The sequence below is a fragment of the Dermacentor variabilis genome, chromosome 2, assembly GCF_050947875.1.
Source record: "Dermacentor variabilis isolate Ectoservices chromosome 2, ASM5094787v1, whole genome shotgun sequence".
In the NCBI taxonomy this organism is placed as follows: Eukaryota; Metazoa; Arthropoda; class Arachnida; order Ixodida; family Ixodidae; genus Dermacentor; species Dermacentor variabilis.
Window position 1 is genome coordinate 82603233 of NC_134569.1, and position 27507 is coordinate 82630739.

General features: G+C 46.6%; 1 protein-coding gene across 1 annotated transcript; it reads left to right on the forward strand.

The window, feature by feature from the left end:
* Window positions 1–442: 442 nt before the first annotated feature.
* On the forward strand, window positions 443–27182 carry LOC142570359 (lysosomal acid glucosylceramidase-like). The gene is made up of 9 exons (XM_075678747.1): window positions 443–499; window positions 2307–2541; window positions 14990–15154; window positions 17433–17566; window positions 17908–18080; window positions 19921–20164; window positions 22136–22360; window positions 24057–24220; window positions 27032–27182. The coding sequence occupies exons 1-9, from the start codon at window positions 443–445 to the stop codon at window positions 27180–27182; spliced, it is 1548 nt and encodes a 515-aa protein (XP_075534862.1).
* Window positions 27183–27507: the final 325 nt, after the last annotated feature.

Genomic DNA, 27507 nt, shown 5'->3' on the forward strand with positions numbered 1-27507 from the left:
CCAAGGAAAAATGGGATGCGGGAAATCAGATGTTGCCAACGATAATTGCGCGAAGTTATTTACAGCAGTATATTTTCTGAATCACGCCACAGCGACGAAATCTTACGTAGGTAAAATAGGGATTGCAGGACCGTCGTGGGATGCTACTGCGAGTGTATCTGTATATTCGCTTAAGGCTAGAACTTTGTGGCCTGGCACCCGCACTAAACGAACGAGAAGTAAGTGTCTTGGGGGAGTAGAATAGACAGCGTCTAATGAATCTGACAATTTGGATGTGGTTAGTGAAGAACAGACCGACAGGCAATCAGTTAATATTACGGCTGACGAAAGAGATGATGGTAATTTGCGTAAAGCTAAGACAATTGCCAATAATTCCGCCTGAAATATTGGCGTGAAGTCAGGTAGCCGAATCGAAAAAGACCAATTTAGATGTGGTGACACAATGCCCACACCTGCCTTTTCTTCACAGACGGAAGCATCAGTTGCTATAACGGTCTTTGTATGCAGATGCGCATGGTGGTCTTCCAAAATACTATTCAGGTATTGAAAGGGGGGTGTTTACATTATTTTGAAAAATATCATCAAATTCAATTTTAGCAACTTGAACCAAGGAATTTAGTAAGAGCACCTCGCATAGGGGAACAGTTAACAGGTTCAATAATTTTTGTCCGAAAACAACTTGAGGGCACCGTGAGCGTTACCCCTGATAGTTAAAGAATGAGGCCGGATCATTAACGAAAACATATTGTGATCTCCTCTGGGGGGATGCGTATATCTTTAGAAAAGTTTGTACTGTTAGGATGTGAAACCGCATTAGAAGAGAAGGCAGGCGTGCTTCTTGATGGAAGAGATCGCTTGCGACAAACTTGGGAAGCTAAAGACATAAACGTAATGCCTCTCTTTCTAATAGAATCAGAGGCTGAATTCTGTATTCTAGTCCGCCAGAAGCAAAACGCAGTCGAACTACGTTACCAGGCGAACATACATGCAATCGATCATAATGAAAACATGCCGACGCAACCCTGATCGAGTGCTGCTAAGTCTACGCAGCATTCCTGTATACTGCACGTGCTCCCTTTGAGGTAATATTTTCTATATGCGCTCTCCAATTACGCTTTCCGGTGTACACTACACCCAAATATTTATGTGAACTCACCTGTGGGATATTGTCTTGTCAATAAAGAACAGATATTTGCACAGGAACGCTTTGAAGGAAAACTAGGACGGCGCTTTTCCTGATATTAAGTGAGAGATTCATACCACCGAGCCACATTTTTAGGTGGTTCATATAACTGTAGAGTTTGGTACAAAGCATGTAAGTCTACCGATGCAGCAAAAGATGTGATATCGTCGGTGTATAAGTACACATGCTCATCCTGTTGCAAAGATACAGTGCTAAGTAAAACATACAGTGCTAAGTAAAACATACAGTGCTAAGCAATGGCGATAGGAATGTCATTAAAGCTTGTTTCTCTCTTCTTCTTCTGTCAATGTCATAGCTGCTGTTCACCATGCAGGGCAAATTCGCGCTGTGTTCGCTTCTTAGTGCATTATCACCGTTAAAATGTATGCAACATGTGGGAAATGCAATGTTATATTGTCTTATTCATGTAAACGCCGCGACTAAAAAAACAACAAGCTTTCGTTCGATCGAGGCCATAAGTGGCTCACTATATTTCATATCCTGTCTTTTTCTTTAAAGTAAACGAAAAGGAAGCATATAACCATAATCGCATATAATAATAATAATAATAATAATAATAATAATAATAATAATAATAATAATAATAATAATAATAATAATGTGATGATGATGATGATGATGATGATGATGATGATGATGATGATGATGATGATGATGATGATGATGATGATGATGATGATGATGATGATGATGATGATGATGATGATGATGATGATGATGATGATGATAGAATCTTACCACTAGCTCACACACAAGGTGCGCAAGGTTCTTTAGTTCTGTAACGATTGCATTTATTAAGGCGACCGCCTTCAATGGCTCATACCCCAGTGGCCTTGAAAAGACGCGTCGTCTGCTCCAAGGGTACCATATTACGGCGACTTTCAGGCTTTCTTCTGCGGTGCTACTTCTACAAGAAAACCGTGCCACATTGCCGAACCTGCAACGAGACAGGCCACAGAGAGGACGTCTGCCCGCGGCCCCCCGCCACACCGAAGTGTAGGGAGGACGGCACTTCGTTAGCAATGGAGCAGCGAGAGTGCCACTCTCAGTGCTCTCTGTGCGGCGGGAATCACCCGACGGCTGCCAAAACCTGCCCCAACAGATTCCTACCGCCCGTCAACTGCCGGAAAGCGCAGCAGGCCCTGAGAACAGGCTTCTCGTCTCCGAGGCCACGTGGCGAGCGCTCAGCATCCCGCAAGCCGCGGTCCCCGAAACGAGGCGGAGCTGTCCCGGAGGGGAGCAGTTCCAGGCCGCGTTCCGGTTCCGGTTCCTGGTGCAGGACCTCATCGCGACGACGGACGTCATCCCATGGCGGGGCCTCGAGCCGTGGTCGTTCCGTAAGCGGCAGGAGGGGAAGTAAGGGAACAGCGCAGTAAGGGTCACGCAGCCGGTGAGCTGGGCACAGGTTGTTTCTCCCAAAGCTCGTCCCCCCCTGTTGACACAGAGCTGGCACAGGCACACGCCCACATTGGGCGTCTCACTGAAAAGAACGCCACACTCAAAGCACAAATCACTAGTGTACACGCAGAATTCATAGCACTTAAAGATAAATTGCTTGGAAGAAATAGCCCTACCCCTAGACAAAATACTTCAGCCCCACCCCCGGAGAAGCGGAAACGGGAAGAGCAGCCAGCGCACACAGTCACTTTAAATCCGACACTACAACGAGCAACCGCGCAGCCCACTGCACCGCAGGGAGTAATACCCGTCCAATATGCCACTCTCCAGAAGGTAGAGGAGGTAGTAGCAAAGGCCATTCATAGCCTTCAGACATCCCTACAAGCTACTATGCAACAACTGACAGCTATACAGCAGTCAGCGGCACAACAACAACAATTCGCAGCTAAACAACAACACTCTAACACTCAGTTGGCGTAACGGATCATGAGACTAGAGGAACGCTTACTAGCACTGGAAGCTCGTCAAAGCCAGCACCCCAAGAAAACAGTTCATCAGACCCTACCAGATTTGCCAGATTCTCTATAGGCTCCCCAGCACCCCATCTTGCGCACGCATCAACACCCCTTAATAACCAAGATGGCCCCTCCTCAACATATATGCAGCAAGCGCGGGGGCTCCCCAGGCGAAACCACAGTGTGGCAGTGGAATTGCCAGGGCTACAAGAACAAGTATGGATCACTGATACAATACATCGCTACATCAACAAGACCACCTGAAATCATCGCACTGCAAGAAACGAACCCACACCTTCGCCTACCCGGATACGTCACGTATAGCACTGATACAGCTGACAGCCTTCACACTCCGGTCAGTAATAAGCTAGTGGCCGTTCAACACCATATCCAACAATCCCAACCGCTTGCCATTCTGCTCGAAATTATCCCACAGTCAACAAAGAAAAAGGGTCCCATGTTTGTTCTAAACGTCTACTGTCGGCCGAAAAGCGCGCCATCGGTCCTCAAACAGGTTTTGGAGCAAGCCACGCACGCAGCAGGCAACCATCCGCTTCTAATAGTGGGCGACTTTAATGCAGCCCACCCCCTTTGGGATTATATGTACGCCAACCCCACGGGAAACCTGCTTCACAAAATTGTTGAGGACATGGATATCACACTCGTCAACGATCCAAGGAATATCATGATGCTCGGCCCAAGTGTTCAAAGAGGCACGAACCCCGACTTAATCCTCACCAGATGTATCCCCCAAGCTAGCTGGACAAATCGGGAGGAGTACTTAGGCAGCGACCACGTGCTGCTAGCCACCACTCTCCATGGGCTCGAATACAAAGCCAGGATAGGCCCTGCTCGCCTCACGGATTGGACCAAGCTGCGGGAGATAAGAGAAGAAAGAGCTACAAACGAACAGAGCGAACAGCTTCAGTCAATTACGGACTGGACCACTCAGCTTCACCAGGATGTGGAGGCGCACACCAAAATTCTTGAAACATCCACCACCACTCCGTGCATCGACGCTTGCTCCACATGCGGGAAGCCCGGCGTAGCCTGCTGAAGCATTCGAAAAGGCAAAGATTAAATCGCAAGCTCAAGAGGCGAATCGCACAATTCACACAAGAGGCTGCTGAATACGCTACCACGCTATGCCGAGAAAATTGGCTATCCCTCTGCGACAGCTTGAAAGGAAGACTGAGCACTTCCAAGACGTGGAAGTTATTGAGGTATTTAATCAACCCGGCCAGCAGCAAAACGGAATCCCACCACAATATGGCCCGAGTAATCCACCAATTTCCAGGAAGCGAGGCAGTCCTCCTTTTGACTCTCAAAGCCCAGTACTTCCCCACACAGCCATCGGAGCCTCTGCCACCCTACACCGGCACCCCTAACGAACTCCTAGATGACGACATTCATCTACATGAAGCAACAGCGGCGATAATGGGCTTGAGACGCCGCACAGCCCCAGGAATGGACCAGATTACCAATAAGGCACTTGTCAACCTTGACAGCCCCTCGCTACTACTTACCGCTCATCTTAACGAGCTATAGAGGGAAGGAAACCTCCCCGAGGACTGGAAAATGGCCGAGGTTCGTCTGATACCGAAGCCAGGCAAGCCACCAGCCATTGAGAACCTATGACTGATCCCCCTCATTTCGTGTGTAGGAAAGCTCCAACAGCGCATCGTTCTCAAACAGCTACAATCATTCCTGGATGACTCGGGGAAACTCCCAACAACTATGATAGGATTCTGTCCACACCTCTCAACTCAAGACATCCTACTTCAGCTGAAAGAGGACGTGATTGTACCAGCGACAGGCAACTACCCTCCCCCCCCCCCGGCTATCCTCGCTTTATATCTTAAAGGGGCGTTCGATAACGTCAAGCATACAGGAATCTTACAGAAGTTAAACACGCTGGGCTGTGCGGCTAGTACGTGCTCCTATATCAGAGATTTCCTCTCAGATAGAAAAGTCAGCCTAAAGGTCGGGGACCAAGCCACAAACCCCTTCCTACTGGGCGGGCACGGCACACCACAGGGCACAATGTTATCCCCTCTCCTTTTCAATATCGCCCTAATAGGCCTTCCGCCGCTCCTCGATAACATTCCGGGGATCCGGCATGGCCTATATGCCGGCGACATTACCATCTGGTCGTCCACGGCGTCCATCGGGGCAATTGAGAGCCGCTTGCAGGAAGCGGCAGACGTGGTGAGCGACTATGCTAAGTCATGCGGTCTCCGCTGCGCCCCCAAAATTACTCCTGGTCTCACCGCGAAAGAAGCACGCATCCGACTCGCCCACTATCAACATACAACTGGAAGGACACACCATCGTTCCGTCTCAGAGCGTAAACATATTGGTAATGGTTTTCCAGTCGGATCGCACCAACACAATATTAATTCACAAGTTAAAGAATACAACAGCCCAAGTTACCCACATGATCCGGCGAATAACAACCAAGACAAGAGGCGTGGGGGAGGCGGACACGCTTCGGCTTGTCCAAGCCTTCGTCGTGTGTCGAATAACTTACGTTATTCCATACGCACTACTCAACGCGACGGAACTCAAGAAAATCAACACAATGATCAGAAAGGCATATAAGCAGGCGATGTGCCTGCCGATCGGTACGTCCACAGAAGGCCTACTACGACTAAGTGTGCACAACGCGGCCGAGGAGCTGATCGAAGCACATTTATCCAGTCAGCGAACAAGGCTGGCGGTTACGGAAGCGGGGAGGTCCATCCTCGTACGCCTGGGGCTCTATGCCCATCTCAGCCATCCGTCGCCTCAGACTGTGAGCTTAGCCCTTGCCATCCGGAGCAACATCACCGTACTTCCTCTACTTCGCAACATGCATCCAGTGCACCACGCACAGCGAAGGGAGGCCCGGGCCCTGGCCATGCACAAACGATACGGGACTTCACCCTCTACAGCCTACACGGACGCGGGGTCTTACCCCAGACTCGCCGCCACAACATCCACCGTAGTCGTCAACAAAGAACATAGGAGCAGCATTTCACTCACACGAAAATATCCCCTCCAAGCCGAGGAAGCGGCCATAGCCCTGGCGCTCTCCCAAACAGAGGTTCAAGTCATAGTGACCGATACCCGCCGTGGTTACTTAGTGGCTATGGTGTTGGGCTGCTGAATACGAGGTCGCGGGATCGAATCTCGGCGGCGGCGGCCGCATCTCGATGGGGTCGAAATGCGAAAACAGCCGTGTACTTAGAGTTAGGCGCACGTTAAAGAACCCCAGGTGGTCGAAATTTCTGGAGTCCTCCACTACAGCGTGCCTCATAATCACAAAGTGGTTTTGGCACGTTAAACCCCATAATTTAATAGTGACCGACTCCCAGCAGGCGTTCCGCAACTTTGCTAGGAGTAGAATTTATATCACTAAGCTCCAGATCATCAATCAAAAGCCGCCAGCGAGATCAGTCATGATCACCTGGGCACCAGCTCATCACAGCATTCCTGGCAACAAGGTCGCCAACCACGTGGTTCGAGATTTGACCCAACGAGCCGACGCCGAGGAATCTGAACCCGAGCGCATGCACTCTTCTCTCTAGTCTCGTACCAAGACATCACACAACACTACAAGCTAACCCGCAGAACATATGCACCCCCACACAAGTCACTACCTAGAGAGCAGGAGCGATTCCTCCGAACTCTACAGGTTAATACATCCCCACCCAACCAGAAATCGCGTCATAGCCCCTACACAATTCTCTCCGCAATGCCGATCCTGCGCAGAGCCCGGGTCCCTCAGGCACATAGCAGGGTGTCGCAGAGCGGCATTACTAAATCATCCAAACCCTTACCACACCAACGAGCTTTGGGAGAGAGCCTTGGCCAGCTCCGTCCTCGAGGAAGAGCAACGGCTGATTGCGAGGGCCCAGGATGCGGCCCGAGCTCAAGGCAATCTGGAGTGAGGACGCCTCTCCAAAGCTCCATTCACCCAATAAAAATGTTTATTCTCTCTCTCTCTCCAAGGCTACAAAAACTATCACCATCAGCAATGGCTCCAACCCCTCTAAGCAAGCAAACAATGCAATGGCTCATCCCTCGCGTAATGCAGAGGCCACAAGCACGCATCAAAGTAAAGCGTACAGTGCATGCATTCATTGGGATCACGCATACAACGTACGGGGGCCCTGTAACGTAAAACTATTCCAGTCTGTTTTTATTCCATTCCTCTAACGTCTAATCTACGTAAGCACCAAAGCAAGCATCGCACTGTAACCCACAGCGTTGTTTTAAAAGTCCAATCAAACGAGCTTTGTTCGCGTTTATAGGATGTCACTTTCTTTTGGTTTCGAAGTGACGAGCATTACCTATATAGAGCAGTTTATTTTATCTAATTGGCTGAGGAGAGGTGGGGAGCAAGCTCAAATGGATATGGTGTCGGTTGGGCCGAGCCAGCTCAGTGAAAGCAGATAGCCGAATGACGAGGATGGTACAGGCGTCTGCGATTGGTCCTCTTCCCTTACTTAGCTTGTGTTGGCTGGTCGAAAAATCGCGGCGGCGTGCAACGGAGGGTGGAAAACGCCATTAAAACGGATCCTCAGCAAAGTAGAGTTGGCAGAGTGATACGTGCCGAAAGGTCTCGATAACGTTATACTACCACGCGAAATCATATTATACGCAAATAAATCCATGCTCCCCGGCAGCTCCGAGTACCCTGTGCCGCAGCGATCAACGGGCAGCCGTCTTATATTCCTTTTGGAACGGAGCAGTCTCCGGCTATTCAGAAAAGTGTCGTTCGGCATATTAATGCGTCTTTAACGCGTAGACGTCACATTGACGTGGTGAGTTTTCATTGATTCGTGACGTGGCGGGACCGACAGGTAAAGTGGGCGTAGCACGAGAACATTTGAGCAATAGCAATTGGTCAAAAGACGCCTTCTTCGCTAATGGCGAAAAAAAGCGTTGAATCATAAATTATTATTTTTATTCGGTTCCGTCTAATTGTGCATAATCAGTGAGCACATATCATATCACATGAGGCGTTTTCGCGGTTTCCGTGATGTCATGTGACAGACAGGCGCAGTGGGTGGTGACTCCAAAATTTTCAGAAGAATCGTGGAGGGCTGGTTGCAGAATTGGAATAGAAAAGTCTGGAATAGCTTTACGTTATAGCGGCCCAGAAACGCGGCCTCTAGTCGAGTGGTACAAAAAAGAAGTGGCGTTGTCAATGGCTCATACTCTCGTAAGAGAGATTAAAAGTAGCGGCAGTAGCGTCTCTCTTTCAGAGAGACGATAGTTCACCGACTTCCAGTGGAGCAGATAATCCCCCCCCCTACTTTTCCAAGCCCTTTCTAAGAAAAGAGGAACCTACAGTGACACATCTACTGGATGACACACAGCGCTACCTCACACTCCACCGACGTTCAGTAGCACACCTTTCTTTTGAATTCTACGCCCTCGCCACTAGCGCACCCTCGGTCATTGCCTCGCCCACCCGCCTTACCCTCTCCCTACCGTATCTACATATACTGTGCTGAGGAGAGCATATGCAGCCTTGAAGAAGACACGTCCACTTGTGGAAAAGTTGGCTCCTGCTTTCATTATTCTCGCTTTGTACAGCTCCTTGAAGAAGATACATATCAAGAATCTGAGAACAAGACAGAAAAGGCTCAATCCGCAAGACCTCCATCGGGGAAATCTGACATGCAGGTTTAAACAGCACCTGTTGAAGCAACTACTGATGTTGAATTGCAATGGCGGAGTCGGAGCAAGTTTTTCTGCTCGTTTCGGAGCAGGTTTGTTCCAATGACAAAGTCAGGGCGGGAGTAAGGTGTTCCAATGAGAGAGTCAGAGGGGATTCAGAGCGGGAGTCACTCCGTGGAGCAGAAAAAGATGCTCCGCCGAAATCGGCGGAGTGGACCGGAACTCTGCGTGAGGTATTTCCTTTACCACGTTTGTCTGCTGGGAGGCGCCACCGGTCACGACTCGCGAGGAAGCAAAAGCTGCTGCACGCTTGGCGAGATATCCATTCCGCACATTTAAAAAAACAACAGCTGAACGGCGCTGAAGAGACAAGTGACCGGTGCGACGCTGCTGGGAGCAAACAGCTACAAACAGCGGAAGGAAATGACAACACGCAAGGCATCCTGGGTAACTCGGAGATAGAAGTTCCGCTTCCGCCTTGCTCCGGCGGCGCAGGTTGTGTTCCACTCGCGGATTTGGAGGCGTTGCTCTACGCCAGAGTCGAGTGCTCGCTCGCGGAGTCCGTCGGCTGCTCCGACTCCGCCATTGGAATTCAACATGAGATTGAATATTTAATTAATTTCTGGGGTTTTGCGTGGCAAAGCCACAATATCATTATGAGAAACGCCTTACTGGGGGCTCCGGATTAATTTTGACCATCTGTCGCTTGTTTAGCACGGCGCAGGGGCGCTTTTGCATTTCGTCCGCATTGAAATGCGGCCGCCGCGGCCAGGCTTATTTGATCCTGCGCCCTCGCGCTTAGCAGCGCAGCGCCGAAGTCACTGCACCACCGTGGCGAGTGAGGGAAAACATAGTGCCGCGGAGAAAGCGCTACAGCGGGGAAAAGAAAATTGTGCAGATACTGAAATGTGTACATGTGCGCGAAAACTACAATCAAAGGCCGTTATAACAAAATAACAAAGCGCTGTGCACCTCGAAATCCTTCGTCAATACGTCACTTCGTCGTAGAGGTCACTAACCGTAGGGTTCATAATACAGCTGGCTAAGCACGTACTGCAAATAAAAGGAAGCATTTACCCAACATGAATTCAAGAGGGACTCAGTGAAATAAGTCACTATTGTGTGTGCGTCTGCCTGCGGCCTACCTTATGGCATCGAGGTTCACAACATGTTCAGCGATGAAACGCAGGAGCTACGCAAAGCAAAGCTGTGCACACACATACGTAGCCTGCGTAGCGACGCCAACCACCACTCTCATCAGTGCCGCTACAGTGCGCACACACTCCCCCACCGCTGCCGAAGAGGTCGCGATCGCGCTAGCCATCGCGGATCCCCGCACAAGCACGGTTCTCAGTGACTCTAAACAAGCCATCCAAAATTTCTCAAAAAACTCACTCTGTCTCCCCGCCGCGCACATCCTCCGCGGTTGCGCTCTCGACAGAACTGTCAGCTTAGTGTGGGTACCTGCTCACGCGGGGAACTCTGGGAACGAAGGGGTCGACCGTTTAGCCCGAGGCCTAACTAACCGGGAGGCCGGCCCCTCGAACCCAGATGCGCTCGCGGAGGCCCCCAAATCCTATGCTGACATCACCAACTTCTACAAGGAGACGAGACGCGTGTACCCGCCTCCCCACCCCGACCTCGAACGAGCGCAAGCCACCATGCTTGGCAGACTGCAGACGGATTCAATCCTCAGTCATTCTAGTCTTTATCTAATCACTGGAGGGGATTACGACCCCGTCTGTACTAAGTGCGACAATGGAGTGTTCGCCACTCGGGCACACATTCTCTGGGGATGCGAGGGTAACCCTCCCCCACAATCATTACTGCCAGCTCCCTCCGAGAAGGGTTGGAACCAGCTGCTGACAAGAGCAGACAAGAAAACGCAACTTGCACTCGTCTTGTGGGCCCAAGACGTCGCCCCCACCTGGGAGCTACACTAGGCCTACCTGCCCTAACTTCCTACCCTACAGCGGCAAATAAAGTTGTTTCTCTCTCTCTCTCTCTCTCTCTCTCTCTCTCTCTCTCTCTCTCTGTGCATCGCCCAGTGATGCTATCGCCTACCATGCCGTCAAAAGTGATGGTTTGTTTGCAGGCTCTGCATCACTGTTGTCTTCGTAAACATTCGCGTTCTTTCCACCCTAGATGGCTTTAAAGACGTCGTCGGTCATCATGACTTACGATTACATCACGGTGTCGTCATCAGATGCAATGTATTCTCAGCTGTCACACCCGCTCATGCATTACAAGCGGCGTACGAGTTGAGCGATTCAGGAAGCAGAGCAGCAGGACTAGTTCTGATAGCGGCGCGTTCGTAAAGTGCGTAGCTAGTGCTGCCGTTAGCGATAGCGCAGAGCGCGCCTCAGTGACGACTGCGGTCAGCAAGTGATGGCACTGCTACGTGGCCTTCGTCGTAAAGCAACAAGTCACTCATCGGGGACACCAAAATATTTCGGTGTGCGAGCAAATTCGTTGTGCAGACGTTCACAATACATAGGAAGCACAGGAATTCAGTCGGGACAATCAATCCTTCGTTATAGGGGTCTCTTTGTGGTATATAGAGGTATTCGTTGTAAAAGCGTTCGACTGTAGTGGGTATTTCGTTCCATCCCGTGTTTTACACAAACGCTACAGAAACAGAGCGCTACATCCCAACATTGTGGCTGTTTTTTTTTTTTAATTTACACGACACGTCACAGACAGCTGTGATCTTGTCGCTCTCTTTAGCTGAGCTCATGCTGGGCTCAGCGTTCTGCCTCACACATCCAGAAATGCATCGGAGGCGACTCTTTCTCCTGCTATCTATGTGTTCGCGTGACTTCTCCAGTTCACAGGATAACAACAGGCGCACTACTTAAAGACAGCAGTTTGTGAACTGGGGCCAGTTTTCGGGCGTTCCAGGCGGCTTGTAAAAGCGGAACATCATGAGAAGAAATTGGTTCATTGCCACAGCTACAATTGTGGGCTTTATATCCGGTAATAACAACCTTCAGCAGGCGACATTGAAAATTCATTAATGGTGCCGTACTGGGTGGGCACTTTTGCAACACTGGTCGCTCTTGGTGAATAGGCCGGAAGTTAGTAATACGCTCTATTTTGTCCGCTTTTCTGTTCCTTGGTGTCCAGAGGCCTTTAATAGGCAAGCTGTCTCCCATCAGTACGCGCGCTCTGTGCTGCAGCACTGACTTTTCTGTGAACAGTCGCTGTGCCAAATGTGCGAAAGTTTAACCAGTATTACTCATTCCTCACCACAGCTGTAGCTCCCGAATGTCAGCGGAGAGACTATGGCTGGGGCAGCTTCGTGTGTGTCTGCAATGTAACGTACTGCGACTACATTGGAGATATTGGACACTTAGTCACCGGATCAGCGGTTGTGTTTGAAAGCACCAAGGCCGGCCTAAGATTTGCCAAAACCACCATACCTCTTGGAAGGGCACCGAATGAGGGTAAGTTCCGGTTTCGCTCACAATCTTCTTGAATCTAGAACATAGGCTGCATAGAAATTATTATGCTCCAGCGAAAGTGCGAATATCATGAAATAAATATGAATTTGCAGATTTTATTTTTTTGCTTTTTTAACGCCTACGAGGTAATAATCGTTAATTTTAAGTGAAAACAGAGTACGGTCCTAGTATCTGTTTAATGTCGCCCTTTAGGGAATAAGATATACGCCGCTAGTATCTGTTTAATGTCGCCTTTTAGAGAATAAGATATACGCCGCTAAATGCATGTGGTCACAGTTAAGTACGCTAATGACCTAGAAATGCTATGCGTTCACATCGAACAAACCGCAAGAAGCATGTACCGCACATCAGATACGCTTTTAAATGCGTAAGCATTTCACTGCCAACTCAACGAAGAACACGCCTGTCCATCCGTCTGTCACATAAGACGAATCGCTAAAAAGTAATTAATGTATAAAACAAACTAAATTCGAAAGAAAGAAAAGTTGCACTTTCGCCTGAAAGGCGAAGCACCGATCGCGAGCGCGAGTAGGATAGTGGTTTTATCGGCCGCATAAGCTTGTAAATATTCGCTTACTAATTAAATTAACAAGCACGGTGTCACGCAAAGGCAAACATGAACACATCCAACTCGACGAGTGGGGAAACTAGCTATCAGAATGCTGAAGTGAGGAATCGTGGCAGCAGCAGCGATCGCATTCACCTTAGTGCATTTCTAGCTTCAACAACAACGAAACGTCGAAAACACAACGCATACGAGGCTAGCGGCACTACCCGCACTCCGCAAACATCGCGGATAGCTTTGAGTATGAGGCACGCGCCGGCGCGCACGTTGGCCCCGCCGCGGGTCGCTTTCAAGATACGGCACCCGCACGGCCGCACCGTAAGCAGCCACCGTCGAAGAGCCGCATTCGCCGGATCACCCTCGCAAGCTTTCACTCGCATTTAGAGTACATGGCACGCGGCGACGATTTTATCGCCCTTTGACTTTATAGGGAGCCTCACGGCGAGGGCCAGGGCTACTTCGACGGCACAAATGCGCTCGGATTGGATAAGCATTAATAAAGGTCCTGCAGGACACACGTCAGCGCCCGACGGGTGTCTCCCGCGCAGGGACCGACAGGGAGTACCTGACGGCCGCTGCGCCTGCCTGCTGGACGGTCCGTCGCTGGTCTTGGAGTAGCGCACTTCGTAGGGTCTTCTCCCACTTGTCCGAGGTAGAGTCGGGCGTAGCGTTTCTGCACTCCCAGAACACGTGTGCGGGTGTCTCTGAGTCGCCGCACGAGGGGCACACGTGGTTGGGGTAGACGTCCGGGTAGATGTGTAACGTGGCGGGGTTTGAATAAGTATCTGTCTGAAACAAGCGTAACGTTAGCATCTGCGGCCTGTTCACTTTGGGGTGCGGGGGCGGAAAGAAACGTCGTCCCAGGTAAAAAGTGTTTAATAATTTCGCTTGTACGTTACAATGCGACTGCAGTGTCCACATAATTGCTGTCCCATGAAATCTTTGGCAGTCGTTAGTTTCGAACCTACGACTCCGCGCTGAGAAGTCGAGTGTCTTACCGAATGGGCTAAACAACGATGCTTTCAGAAGGTGAATATATCTGAACCATATGAATGCGTTGTACCGGCGGTACAAAACAAATGCCAAAGGAATTGTGTATATGCATCTGATGTTCTACTGAGTGCTATATTTTGTGACACTATTCGCTTTCTTGCGCGTATTTGTTTCTTTTCCTAAGTGACAAATAGTTGTCGGTGCCTTCATAAAGGCGCCAAGATCTACTATTCTTCATTTCAACAAAAAAAAAGTGTGAAAGAAGCATAGTCTCTATGGAAGATTGCTGAAATATTTGGGGGTGGTGGAAGAAAAGCTGTCTTCAGGACCAGATGTAGAGCCGGGTTAGAGCATTGTAGACGTCAAAAAAATTCTGTTTTTGCGAAATATTAATGTCAAACACGCCATACCTGTGATGCGTTTCGGTAGTCGCGAGATGCGCCGTCCATTGGGCTGTTCCTCCTCCGACCGTAATGCCACCGATCTCTTGAAGACTAAAATTACAGAGTTTTACTTGTCAAAACCACGATCTGATTATTAGGCACGCCGTAGTGGGGTACTCCGGAAATTTGGACCATCTGGGGTTCTTCAGCATGCACCTAAATCTAAGCACACGGGTGTTTTCGCATTTCGCCCCCATCGAAATGTGACCGCCGTGGCCGGGATTCGATACTACGTCCTCGCACTTAGCAGCCCAACACTCTCTGAGGGCTAATCCGCTTCACGTCGCGCAACACTCAGATAAGCAGTCAATGAGTTGATAAGGTGCTAAAGAGCGATAAGGGATTAATAGGCGGAACAATTCCAACAAGGTTAACAAGCACCGATATATGTCTATAAGGGTCGGATCAACTCCGATGAGGTTTATAACAGATAAGGGTTGATAAGGATTGGACCAATTTCGATAAGGTTGATACCGACCAATAGGGGTCGATAAGGCGCGGATCGTGTCCAATAATGTTGGTAACGACGGATAAAGGTTGATAAGGGCTTATACTGGCCCGATCAAATTCCATAACATTGATAATGACACCAGCATGCGTGGAGACGAAGAAATTACACAGTGCTTACGCACGCACAGTTCCCGGAAGAGTTCCTGCATTATATTTTTTTTCTTTAAAGGAAACGTCTTTCTCCGAAGCAGGCATCACGATTTCTATGATGCACAATTTCTCCGCAGATAACCAAAACAACGGCACTCTTCTGCTTGTGATCGACTCTTCAAAAGAATACCAGAAAGTGTTTGGGTTCGGAGGTGCCTTCACCGACGCCACTGGAATAAATGTGAAATCGCTCCCGACAAACATGCAAGATGATGTTCTCAAGTCCTACTACTCAAACGAAGGTAACATGAACTACAACTTTGTTTTGGGCACGATGTAATTCGAATTACATGAGTGTTTTATCTTCCCTAAAGCGATTAACTTGTGTGGTGTCGTTCTTCTAAGAATGCAATTATATGTTGTTTTTTTCTTTCCAAATCCATTAACGTTAGTTCACTAACTTTTCATTAGACAGCTAAAGGCCCTTATCAGCCAAAATCATATTGTGGTATCCGTGATTTGACCTTAACCAAAATTATTCTTTAGAAGCAACACTTATCAACAAGGTCTACATCATTTCTTTCTCCGTTTAGTATATTGATATCACGTTCAAGGTACCGTCCATCAGTGAAGCCTAACCATTTTTTGCTTGTTACGTGCCTGTAGTATTGTGACAACCTGAGCGCAGTGCTTAAGGAAACTGATGAAACGGCACCGTTAACGAAACAATAAAATCTCTCGCGCTGTCCTTACAACAAATGCTCTAGCAAAATTATGCAGACGACACAGACGTTCATCGTCAATGTAAGCGAATAGCCAAAACGCTTCTATGGTCGGATACAACTTAAGTCTGCCGTGAAGCCCCGAACACGCCTAAAGGGGGTAACCACAAAAATAAAATTGGAAGCGCGTAACTTTACACATTTTCTCGCGTATATTATGGTGGAACGCTGAAAGCCTAATTCTTTACTGAAGTACAACGCTTGTTTCGCTGCAACTGTTTATTGTCAAGTTTGACTTCAGTTGGCAGTGAAGTTTCATGAGTAAAACGGTTTCCACAGTGCAATGAACCGTACCCCCGACTTTTGAAGTGTGAAATGCTCAGACTCCATACTCCATTTGTCCACGTCTGTTACACACCTAATCACTTCCGCCGAGGAAAAGACTCTTCAAGAGCAGCAGACGCTCCGGAAGTATCGAGCACGACGCCATTTTGAACAGGTCGCATGACGACAATTTTGTTTGCTTCTGTGATTTTCTGGCGGAGTAACACAACCCTGCGCGGTCCGTGTACCTTTGTTGCCAACTGCTGTTTCCTTAAGTTGTTTTCTACTATATTAAGCTATTCGCCCTATCAAAGATTCATGCAATTGAATACGTATATTTGTTGAAGTGAGGATATTTATGCAGTTTTAGGTTCTGTAACATAGTTCCATCGGAAACAGAGCCGCTAACTAGAGCACCTGTAGCGGTATTTTGCACGTGACATCACTGACGCATAACCTCACCTGCAAGTACCCGAACATGGCGGACATGACGACAACAGTGCACCCCATATCATGTCGCTTTTTGACAGGGACCGTTTTCACCGGATTGTTCTGTGTCATCGATTTGTCACTGGGCGCAATTCGACGCGACTTTCGTGCTTTCGTGCCGTCACGTTTTGTTGTTTACGCAGCTTCTCGACTTCCTAGCATCCCAAGGTAGCGTTCACGATAGCTTCATCATCATCATCATCATCATGATCATCATCATCATCATCATCATCATCATCATCATCATCATCATCATCATCATCAGCCTGGTTGCGCCCACTACAGGGCAGAGGCCTCTCCCATACTTCTCCAACAACCCCGGTCATGTACTAATTGTGGCCATGCTATGCCTGCAAACTTCTTAATCTCATCCGCCCACCTAACTTTCTGCCCCCCCTGCTACGCTTCCCTTCCCTTGGGATCCAGTCCGTAACCCTTAATGACCATCGGTTATCTTCCCTCCTCATTACATGTCCTGCCCATGCCCATTTCTTTTTCTTGATTTCAACTAAGATGTCATTAACTCGCGTTTGTTCCCTCACCCAATCTGCTCTTTTCTTATCCCTTAACGTTACACCTATCATTCTTCTTTCCATAGCTCGTTGCGTCGTCCTCAATTTGAGTAGAACCCTTTTTGTAAGCCTCCAAAGCTTCAATACAAAGGTAGCTTCAATACAAGCTATCTGTAGGTGGCTATATATATATAAGCCAGTTCGTCGCACTGTATCCAGCTCCGTGAGCGCTGGCGTGGAAGGCGACTATCATGCTGGTCTTCCACAGCGGCCACAAGGGGGAGCCGTTAGTTAAAGCTGTCCTTCCCGAGCACTGTACAAAATCATCACAGCTTTCAGACACCCCAATGGCCCCAAGCTCTCGCGAGACAGCGCGCGACAAAAGTCACCGTTCGGCGACGACCACACCACGCGACACGGTTGCGCTTGACCACGTGCCCTTTGCATCGCTGGAAGTCCGACCACCACGAAAACGGGACGAAGGAGCAAGAAAGAAAGCTATTCACGTTAATAAAGCCTGTGTCTCGCTGCAGGGATTGGCTACACCATCGGCAGGATTCCCTTGGCCAGCTGTGACTTCTCCGCACGCAAGTACACCTACGACGATACTCCCGGCGACTTCGAGCTGACCAACTTCACGCTCGCTCCGGAAGACTTTGACGTTAAGGTACCGTAAAACATCAGAAAGAATAATACAATATTAAGCTGTGCAATTAACAGCCTAGTTTATTAGTAGTTTCATGAAGAGGTCGCACTTGCGTCTCGCATATTATTTTGAGTACCGTTGTGTATCGAGTGTACGCCATACGTGACCCGGTAGTTGATATGCGGAAATTTTAATATGAAGGACAAGTGTCTGACGCTCCGCAGTGGTATTAAAAGGAGAAAAACAAACGCGTAATATTTGTGTGACGCAGAGCTCTCTAAACGATGGACAGACCGAACTTTTAATATTCTGCAGCATTGCATGAATATTTTGAATAAAACTACTGGTAACTTCTTTCGCAGATCCCGTACATAAAGAAAGCCATGTCTCTGTCAAGCGAGCCTGCGTGGTTCTTCGGAAGCTCGTGGAGCAGCCCCGCTTGGATGAAGACCAGCAATGCGCTTGAGGGGCGAGGGTTCCTTATTGGCGAACCGGGCGGCCCCTACTACAAGGCGTGGGCAAAATACTACGTCAGGTATGCGGCGTGCGCAATGATTTGACAGGGATGTCGTTCGCGTAAACGGAAGTTTTTTTTTTAAGATTTAGAGTTAGTCACTGCATGCTCAGTGAGCTCTGTCAATCTAGAACAGATGCTGAGAGTTTACTGAAACTTTCTGCCGTACAATGATCTGGATGATAAAACGGGTAGTTCACACCATAATGTTTCCCAGAAGCTTCGCTTCAGGGGTTTGCAACAGCTTTGACCGCTTTTGCGCTGGGATGGAAATTTCTAGCAAGGGTTACACCTCGACTTAGAAATTTTATCTGACTATTTGCAATTAAAATAACAGTGAATATATCTAAATATGTTCTCGATATCGAAGACATTATTTCACAGGAAGCTCCTGCACGAAGTCTGCAAAAAAATTATGATAAAATAGTTAACGCAAACGCCATAACTAGATAACTCCAGCGTAAGCGTAGCATATGGATGGGAAGCTACGAGTTCGACTGCGTTAAATATGGTCGCAAAGAAACCATCTGTTTATGACTGAGCAGCTTGCGTTTTTTATAAGCAACTTAAAATGTCACAATTCACCCATGGATACAAAACATCTCCCATATTCGGGAATGCGTATAAATAGCCGAGCGAGTTAAAGAAAGCTCGAATGAAATGTAAAAAGGCCCTGCTCACAATTTACATTCAAAGCGAAACTGGCCAGAAATCAAGATAAGCATTGGTAAGCATACTATAGTACAATACTGCACCAAAGCTTGTCAACGTATGACTCGTTGCCGCATACGTACAACGACAGCCGCAAGACCCCGGATACATATGTACATAAATGCGGTAAGATCTTGCTTTCAATGTTTCATTGCTTCATGTTCGAGCAACACTTCCACGCCTTAGTTACTGAGTCTCCCGGGAATGGTTTTCTGCTGATGGCCATGACAGATAAAACATTCAGTGCATCTCCGTACTACCTCACCAATCAATTTCATTATATAACTTCATGAAGTGTTCCACTAGATGTAAGCTATAACAGAGGGCTATTCACGTAGGCAGAACGAGCGACCAAAGATGCGAAGGAGAAAGAGAGGGAGAGAGAGAGAGACGAACTTTAAATAATATCCTGGGGATGTTAGTCTAGCTGATCGCCTGGTACGCTACGCCAGGTGCTGGGTGATAATTGTGTTATGTGCAGTCATCAAACATGCACACAAGTCACACATGCAGTCACATATACACATACACCCAATAGAAATATTTACAAAGTTTCGTTAGGGTCCGACCACCTCAGAAACACGACCGGTGCTTTCGTGGCGCGAAACGCGCACGTGGTGCTCTGCCACGGTCCGAGACTGCGCCGCAGTTTAAAGCTCGAGTCACACATGCAATATCAAAAGATTGGCCTCCGATTGGCATAAAAATCTTTAAGCAGTATATCGAAGACAGGAATTCTCTAGCTTTTGTTAGGCAAAACGTTTTAGCCAGTGAATTTGTAGTTGCTGGTCGAAACGTCTTCTAATGATCTTGCAAACTAATACACTAATAAGAAAAAGTACAAAATACACATTTTCATGGAGGTTTCTCGCGTACTGGTCGTTACTTACACACATCTGACTAAGCTATAAACAGTACCGGTAGAAATAAACTTCAGGCCACAGTCCTGCGCTTCTGTGACTGCATGAAACAAACCTAACAATCAATTAGTACATGAACAGGAAAAAAGCCGAACATGCTTAAGACTGCGTCCTCTACGAAGTCCGAAAAGCATTTGGTTGCTCTAAGGTGTTGTTCACGACCTTGACGTTGACCATACTACACTGTACAAGCCAGTTCGTGAACAGTCTTCAATGTCATCTTGTTCCAGATTTGTGCAGGAGTACGAGCGGCACGGAATTCCAATCTGGGGTTTGACGACTCAGAACGAACCAACGACCGGTTTTCTTCCGGGCTTCCGCTGGCAGACTCTCGGATTTACGGCCGCCAGCCAGAGAGACTTCATCAAGCTTGATTTGGGACCTGCTCTGGCCGAAGCTGGTTACAGCGCTGACAAGTTGAAGGTTATGATTCTCGACGATAGCCGCATCGTCCTTCCCCACTGGACAGACGTGGTTTGTACAATATCCTCCTGAGAAATCTTGCACATAAGGGGAGGGAGGTAGATAGGGGGCGGGGGCTGCCGTAAGGCACGGTAAACAAAAACTTATAAAAATGAATGGAACACCGGGTAGGGTTTATGTTGACCTCGCAGAAGTTCATTACATCTACTGACACTACAGGCATGTGTCTTTTTTTACACCAGTATTCAATGTTTCGAGGTTCTGGAAGATAACAGTGCTGCGTTGCACTTGAATGGGACCAGCAGCATTTGGTTCTGATACATATTGAGCAAGCCAAAGTGGTTTCTTCTTTTGTGTGTGTGTGTGTGTGTGTGTGTGTGTGTGTGTGTGTGTGTGTGTGTGTGTGTGTGTGTGTGTGTGTGTGTGTGTGTGTGTGTGTGTGTGTGTGTGTGTGTGTGTGTGTGTGTGTGTGTGTGTGTGTGTGTGTGTGTGTGTGTGTGTGTGTGTGTGTGTGTGTGTGTGTGTGTGTGTGCGCGTGTCTGTGTGTGTGTGGGGGGGGGGGGTCAGCTGACGGCTGATCTTTAGTTATTTATTTACGGGTGCTAATATTATTTGAGCAGTATTCGGCCATGTTTCCCATGCGTTCTGCAGGCGACTAAATAGCGTTGTTTCTCTCCCTCGCTCCCATGCGCTTGCTTGCAAGAGGTTACCTCGTTGCCCCTTATAATGGAGACAATATTTTTTCGCGCATTTAAGGAAGCATTGCAAAAACAATGAAAAAAAAGACAAATTGATATATGCTCGCTATCCAAAAATACGACACTCCCGATCTGTTTTCAACGACAACAGGCGTTGTACTTGGCTTTTGTCGCCAGCTTATACGTGCTATACTAGTGGCACCAAAGATGTAGATGATGATGATGATAATAATAATAATAATAATAATGATGATAATAATAATAATAATAATAATAATAAAAGCAGCATATTCAGCTCCTCTCGTACCTTCAGCATAAGTCGAAAAGCCAACATGACATTACTTATCAGAACGCTTCTTACGCGCAATTATTTGGCAGCGCGACGTGCAAGCGCACTGTATAGCCGGTTACTAAGCAGAGAGTAGTCCCAAATAAACGTTTGGGCATATACATTAAGCCACTGCTACAAATGCAGGTGAAATTGGAAACTTAGCAACGCATTAGAGTCGTTTTCGACTCGTTCGCATGTGTATTCATACTCATATTACTATACATTGTTCGAGCCTGCCGAAACATCAAAGGGCTGTATGGCGGAGCCTGGCAGGCTGCAGAAACCATGCTACGTACAGAAATTCATACTGTTACTGTTTTGATGCAAGCAGCAGAACAAAGTGCTTTCAATTTGCCGTGTAAAAAAGTTACTAATACCGCATATCAAGAAATGTAAGAAACAAAATCAGGTTGAATCAGAGGAGGCACGCCTATACGCAAGGAACACTTCAGTGTAAAATTTGTTGACAGATTGATGTACTCGCGTGAACCAAACACAGGTGATCACCAAACGAATCCAAAAAGTGGATACAACAAGAATACGAGCCGAATTGAATGCGCTGACATGCAAAACAAAATAACAGAGGCAGTAAGGCAGAACGAAAGCAGCGCAGTAACACTTAGTGATATATGCACCGTACAGAAAACCAGAAGTGACAGAAACCAAACGAAGCATAATTTGACGACTGTCCTGTCCGTCTCGCTTATGGGTCGGCTAATTACGTCTGCCCCCATCCATCACTGCCACTAGCAGCGCTCCTTGCAATTATGACTAGATCAGCGCATAACCCTGCTAAATTATGATACAAATGTTTCACTCACAAAAGGCTCAGGAAACCTTCCGGAAAATTCAGAAGCAATTTCGGATAAGCGTCACTTCACGCCATCGCATAGTTTCTTTTTGTGGGACACTTCCGAGATGATGTCAAGTTCTATATTTTCGCAAGGCGACGTAACTATAGTAGCTACGACATAAATGTACATCCCTATGCAGGTGCTGGGCGATCCTGAGGCGGCCAAGTACGTTCAGGGAGTCGCTGTTCATTGGTACATGGACAGTTTTGTCGGCCCTCGTGTGCTGGACAAAGTGCACGACAGCTTCCCGGACAAATTTATCCTCGGCACCGAAGCGTGCACTGGTTCCGCAATAAAAACAGAAGACAATGTGAAGCTTGGCAGCTGGAAACGAGCAGAGTTGTACGCCAGAGACATCCTCGAAGTGAGTTCTTGTTACACACATCAATATCTGCGGTTCATTAAAAAAAAGAAAAAAATGTGAAAGAAGAGAGCGGCTAGCGAAATTCGAGTGGCAAACGTTGTATAAGGCCCAGCCGTTTCATTGAGGCGAACGAAAGAAATGTGTGCACATAAAATACGGCCCAATTGAAAACAGGTTGATAGAATTATTATTACATCATTCATAAGTTACCTGATAAGCATTTAGAGCTACACAGGAGCGATTCATGTTTCCTTCAAAAACGGGGATCGCGTATACCACGGGACGTGTGTTCAGTCCCAAATAACCTAGTATTCTTGCGAGACCTAGAGGGGGCATCGCCCAATGGGGAGCCGAATTGAGACAGAGCTTTTCCCAAGCGAGAGCTGTCTGGAATTGTCTGAGCTGATTGCAGAGCTGTCTGCACTTCAGAGGGGCATCGCTAGGAGCCCATCAAAAAAAACAAATTCAGTGCACATATCGGGATCTACACCGCAAAGCTTTATTTAAGTGATTAATTACATTAAATTAAAATTATAAATTAATTTAAACGGCGATGCGTACAATTTTGTTTGCTTTCCTCCTATAAAACCTGCAATGTCATAGAATGTTTCTGCTTAACCACCACAAAGGTCACAACTTTATTATCATCCAATGTTTATGTTTATGCGCCACATCGCTCACAAGCTATGCCATATGCAACACTTCAAATCGGGCGGATGCACAGCGTGAGACGCTTATGCTGTGACGTGCGAGGGCGCAGGCGATGTACGATGCTTGTCGAAGGACGAATGGGGAAGACAAGTGTACGCACAAAAAAGTACGACACGTATCAAGCAGCCCTGAGGACTTTGCACCCATTCTTGAACATTGGCCAAGAACATTGGCACATTGGCACATACCAAATAGAGAAATCAAATAAAAATAAATTTAAATTAACGAATCTGTTAAATATCACCACATTTGCTCTATGTAGACGACAAGGGCAACGACGGGAGTGTTAGCGAGCGCTACCTCGTAATGCGGAAGATTCGAAGACGAAGACAGCCACTTCCCTTGATCTCTCAAACAGACTCTTTTTATTATACGTGTCCTCCTGCTCTGTTTTTGGCGAACCGTGACAATATAATTCACCTTTTCATTAACCAGTCGGGGTGCTTTAGAAATGCTCGTTAGCCGACATTGTATGTTCGAGTTTTGTTCAGTAACATATTTTGTTACACAGTGCAGAGGTGCCACATACTTGTACTTTATGTTAAGCCCATTCGCTTGTACCTTCATTTGGCACACATATGACCTTTGTATACACACTGTGTTTCAGCGAACACTTTAAAAAATATTTAAAAGTTGCCTGTGGCAGATATCACAATTCTAGTTCATGAGCTGGTCTGCTCGAAGCGGCGAACAATACTTGCACAAAAAATTGACATGCAAAATCGACTAATTAATAAAAATTTGCTAATTAAGTTATTACTTCATTACATTATGGCCCACATTGCAATTTACAAATTCTAGCCGTGGAGTTCGCAAGGCGGATCCACTTGGAACGAATTTTCAAGATGGCACCAGTTTCGAGATATAAATTCCAGAACATTGTGGAGAAATGCATTGGCATTCCAATTAATTTGTTATCAAAATGTCGTTTCATGCACTAAAGCACACAAGCTTGACACTGTCTACTTTATTACCGGGCCAACAGGACCTCAACCATTGGGTCAGTGGATGGATGGACTGGAACCTCGCCCTTAACGTTGAAGGTGGTCCCAATTGGGCAAACAATTTCGTCGACTCGCCCATCATCGTGAATGCCTCCGCTCAAGAGTTCTACAAACAGCCAATGTACTACGCACTGGGCCACTTTAGGTATGCCTGTTCCTATTGCTGATGACTTGAAACACATTCGTCTTGCTTGTAAGTCAGATAACATATTGAACGAACGAACGAACGAACGAACGAACGAACGAACGAACGAACGAACGAACGAAAGAGCGAACCAACGAACAAACGGTCGAATGAATGAATGAATGAATGAATGAATGAATGAATGAATGAATGAATGAATGAATGAATGAATGAATGAATGAATGGCACTATTAATCTTGCTGTGTCATATGATTTAAGACAGGTCGTTAGCTCTTGCACCCGAGAATCTGCTATTTTGGATTTGGTTTTCCTGAGTGATGGGCTCCTGTATAGCGAATGTGACATTGTCGAGGGCATCTCCGATCACAATGCAGTAATTGTCCATCTAGATGTTGCTCTAGAGCCCAATATGCCAACTTATAGTAGTTTCCATGACTTTTCTCGAGCTGACGCTAATTCTATTGTCGCCTCGCTTGCATCATACTTTGATGTGTTTATGTTTTCGAGTGGTGCCTTGGGTGTTGACTTGTTAGTTGAAATGTTTCACAACATTGTCAAAGAGTGCATAGCTAATTTCGTACCAAGAAAGTGTGTGAAGCGAAACCCGAAGCACCCATGGTATACTAAAGAGATTATACTGTTGATTCGCCGGATAAAGCGCTTTCGCCATGGCTCTCGCACTCAGAATGTCAGAGAAAACTCAATGCTGATATCACACAGACAAATTCTTAAGACTAAAATGCCGCATGCTAGAGACTACTACTATATGAACACCCTGACGACATTCCTAAACGATAACCCATCAAATTCTCGGTGGTTCCTCTTGTGTACAACTCAACTTCTACGGTCATTAATGGACAGCCGTGCTCTAATGCTGTCATGATCTCTGAAGCGTTCAATACATATTTTAAATCTGTTTTTGTTGAAGATAACGACATTATCCCTACTTTTCACTATGATGGTGCTTGAGCATGTTTTCCAAAACTGCAGATAACGTTCATGCGGAGTTCACAGCCTCTTGTTAAATATTGATACTAGTAACAGTGCAGGACCAGATAACACTCCAAACATGTTTTTAAAGAGATACTCAGAATACTGCGCGCGGTATCGGACTATCACCTTTAAATAATCTGTCGAATCACAAACTGTTCCCCAGTGTTTGGAAGGTTGCTCAAGTTGTACCAATACACAGATCTGGTATTAGGCAAACAATTTACAATTATAGACCAACATCGTTATTATCTACTTGTAAACTACTAGAACATATAATTCATAAGCATATTATAGAGTACCTCAACGATAACAACATTCTTTTACATAATCAGCATATGGTTTTAGATCAGGTTTCTCCACGGTGACGCAACTAACTGAATTCACTCACGACGTTGCCACTACACGTACTTAATAATCGTGGCCAGATTGACGACATTTTTGTTGACTACTCCAAAGCGTTTGACAAAGTATGTCATGCTAAGTTACTTATGAAACTTGACGCTATTTTCAGAGGTATAAATGGCAATCACTTGTTTGGCTGGATAAGAGACTACTTGCATCTGCGGTCCCAGTTCGTCTAATTAATCAGGAGCACTCATCTTCAGTCGGTATTTCCTCCGGCGTCCCACAGGGCTCCGTATTAGGACCACTTTTATTCATTATTTACATTAATGATGTCGAGAGCGTTGTTACTAACAATGCTGTTAACCTCCATTTGTATGCAGACTGTGTCTTGTACTCTAACATCCCCAGTGTCAATGCCCAGGACATGCTGAATAACGCGGGCAATGCCTTCTGCGACTGGAGAAAGACCTGGCAAATGGAAATTAACTTAAATAAAACGGTACCTATGACCTTTTCGAACAAAAAGAAACCCCTCAAATTCGCCTATAGTAATGATGAGAAGATTTTGACTTATGTCCCCGAGTTCAAATATCTTGGTGTAACTTTTTCTTACAACTTAATATGGCACAAACACGTCGACTTCATTTGTTCCAGGGCACTAAAGCGACTTAGATATTTAAAAAGAACACCAAGAACCGCAACCAAAGAATGCATACTAGCAGCTTACAAATCCCTCGTGAGGCCCACACTAGAATATGCATCTGTTGTTTGGTGACCTCACTGCATATTAAATGTATCAAAGCTTGAGGCTGTGCAGAAGAAAGCTGTTTATTTATTTGTAATCGAGATTTATTTGTAATCGATACGACCACAATTTTTCCCGTTCTCTGCCTGCTGGCCTGCTATCGCTTGAGCCATTGGCACATAGGCGCGCGTGTGAAAGGATTATAATGTTGCACAAAATTGTACATGCTTCTGTCATTGTCGACGTACCCGTGACATTTGTTAGCTCCTCGGCACGTGTAACACGAAGAGCCAATCCTTTAAATATTGTTCCCTTTCGAGCTCACTTAGATAGCTTGAAATTTTTTTTCTTGCCATATGCCATTGAATTGTGGAATAACCTACATACTCATCTCCAAGAATTGCCACACGAGCGTTTTGTATACGAAGTTCGTTTACATGTAACATGCTGATTGTATGTTGTCTTGATGTACTTACCCACTCCTGCTATGTCTCAAATCTGAGGCAGCAGTATTTGTAAATAAATAAATAAATCATTCTTAAGGTCTGGACTCAAATACAAATTTTAGTGCTCACAACTAAAATTGTATTTCCCATAGTTCTTTAATTACTTTACGAGAAGCATGCGTTGCAGGGAAGTTGAATGCACAAAATGCAGCGAGCTTACACGACTTTTACAATAAAAACGTCTTCACTACGAGTTATTCGGGCCATTTTTTATCTTCGCAGCAAAGCACTTCCGAGGGGCAGCGTTAGGATTGACTCACAACTGCAGCAATCCCATTTTCTGGAAGAGAATAGCGCGACTTCTACAAATCTGACATACGCTGCATTCAGAACACCTGATTCGGCACTGGTTGTGATTGTCTTGAACAGGTAAGACACTGCTTCCATCATGGCACGTGCAACTTGCATTTACCATAGTTCTTTAGTCACTTTACGAGAAGCATGCGCTGCAGGGAAGATGAATACGCAAAATTCAGTGAATTGATAAACGTAAAATGGTATCATTCTAATGTGAACGTTGTCACAAAATTTTTCTAAACACGAAATGTCTACACTGTGCAGAATATGGTTTGAATAACACAGCCTTAACAAAAAAAGTATTTCAAACCTATCCAGGACATGGTAATGCATGCTTGCGAGATGTGTAGTTCAAGACATAGTCTAGAGAGATATATATACAAGTTTTAATGATACGCTGG

Coding starts and splice junctions, on each gene's coding strand:
- LOC142570359 (XM_075678747.1), top strand. CDS start 443: ATGCCCACACCTGCCTTTTCTTCACAGACGGAAGCATCAGTTGCTATA. Junction 500..2,306: donor CAGTTGCTATAACGGTCTTT/GTATGCAGATGC, acceptor CTGCCCCAACAG/ATTCCTACCGCCCGTCAACT. Junction 22,361..24,056: donor ACGCCAGAGACATCCTCGAA/GTGAGTTCTTGT, acceptor CCGGGCCAACAG/GACCTCAACCATTGGGTCAG.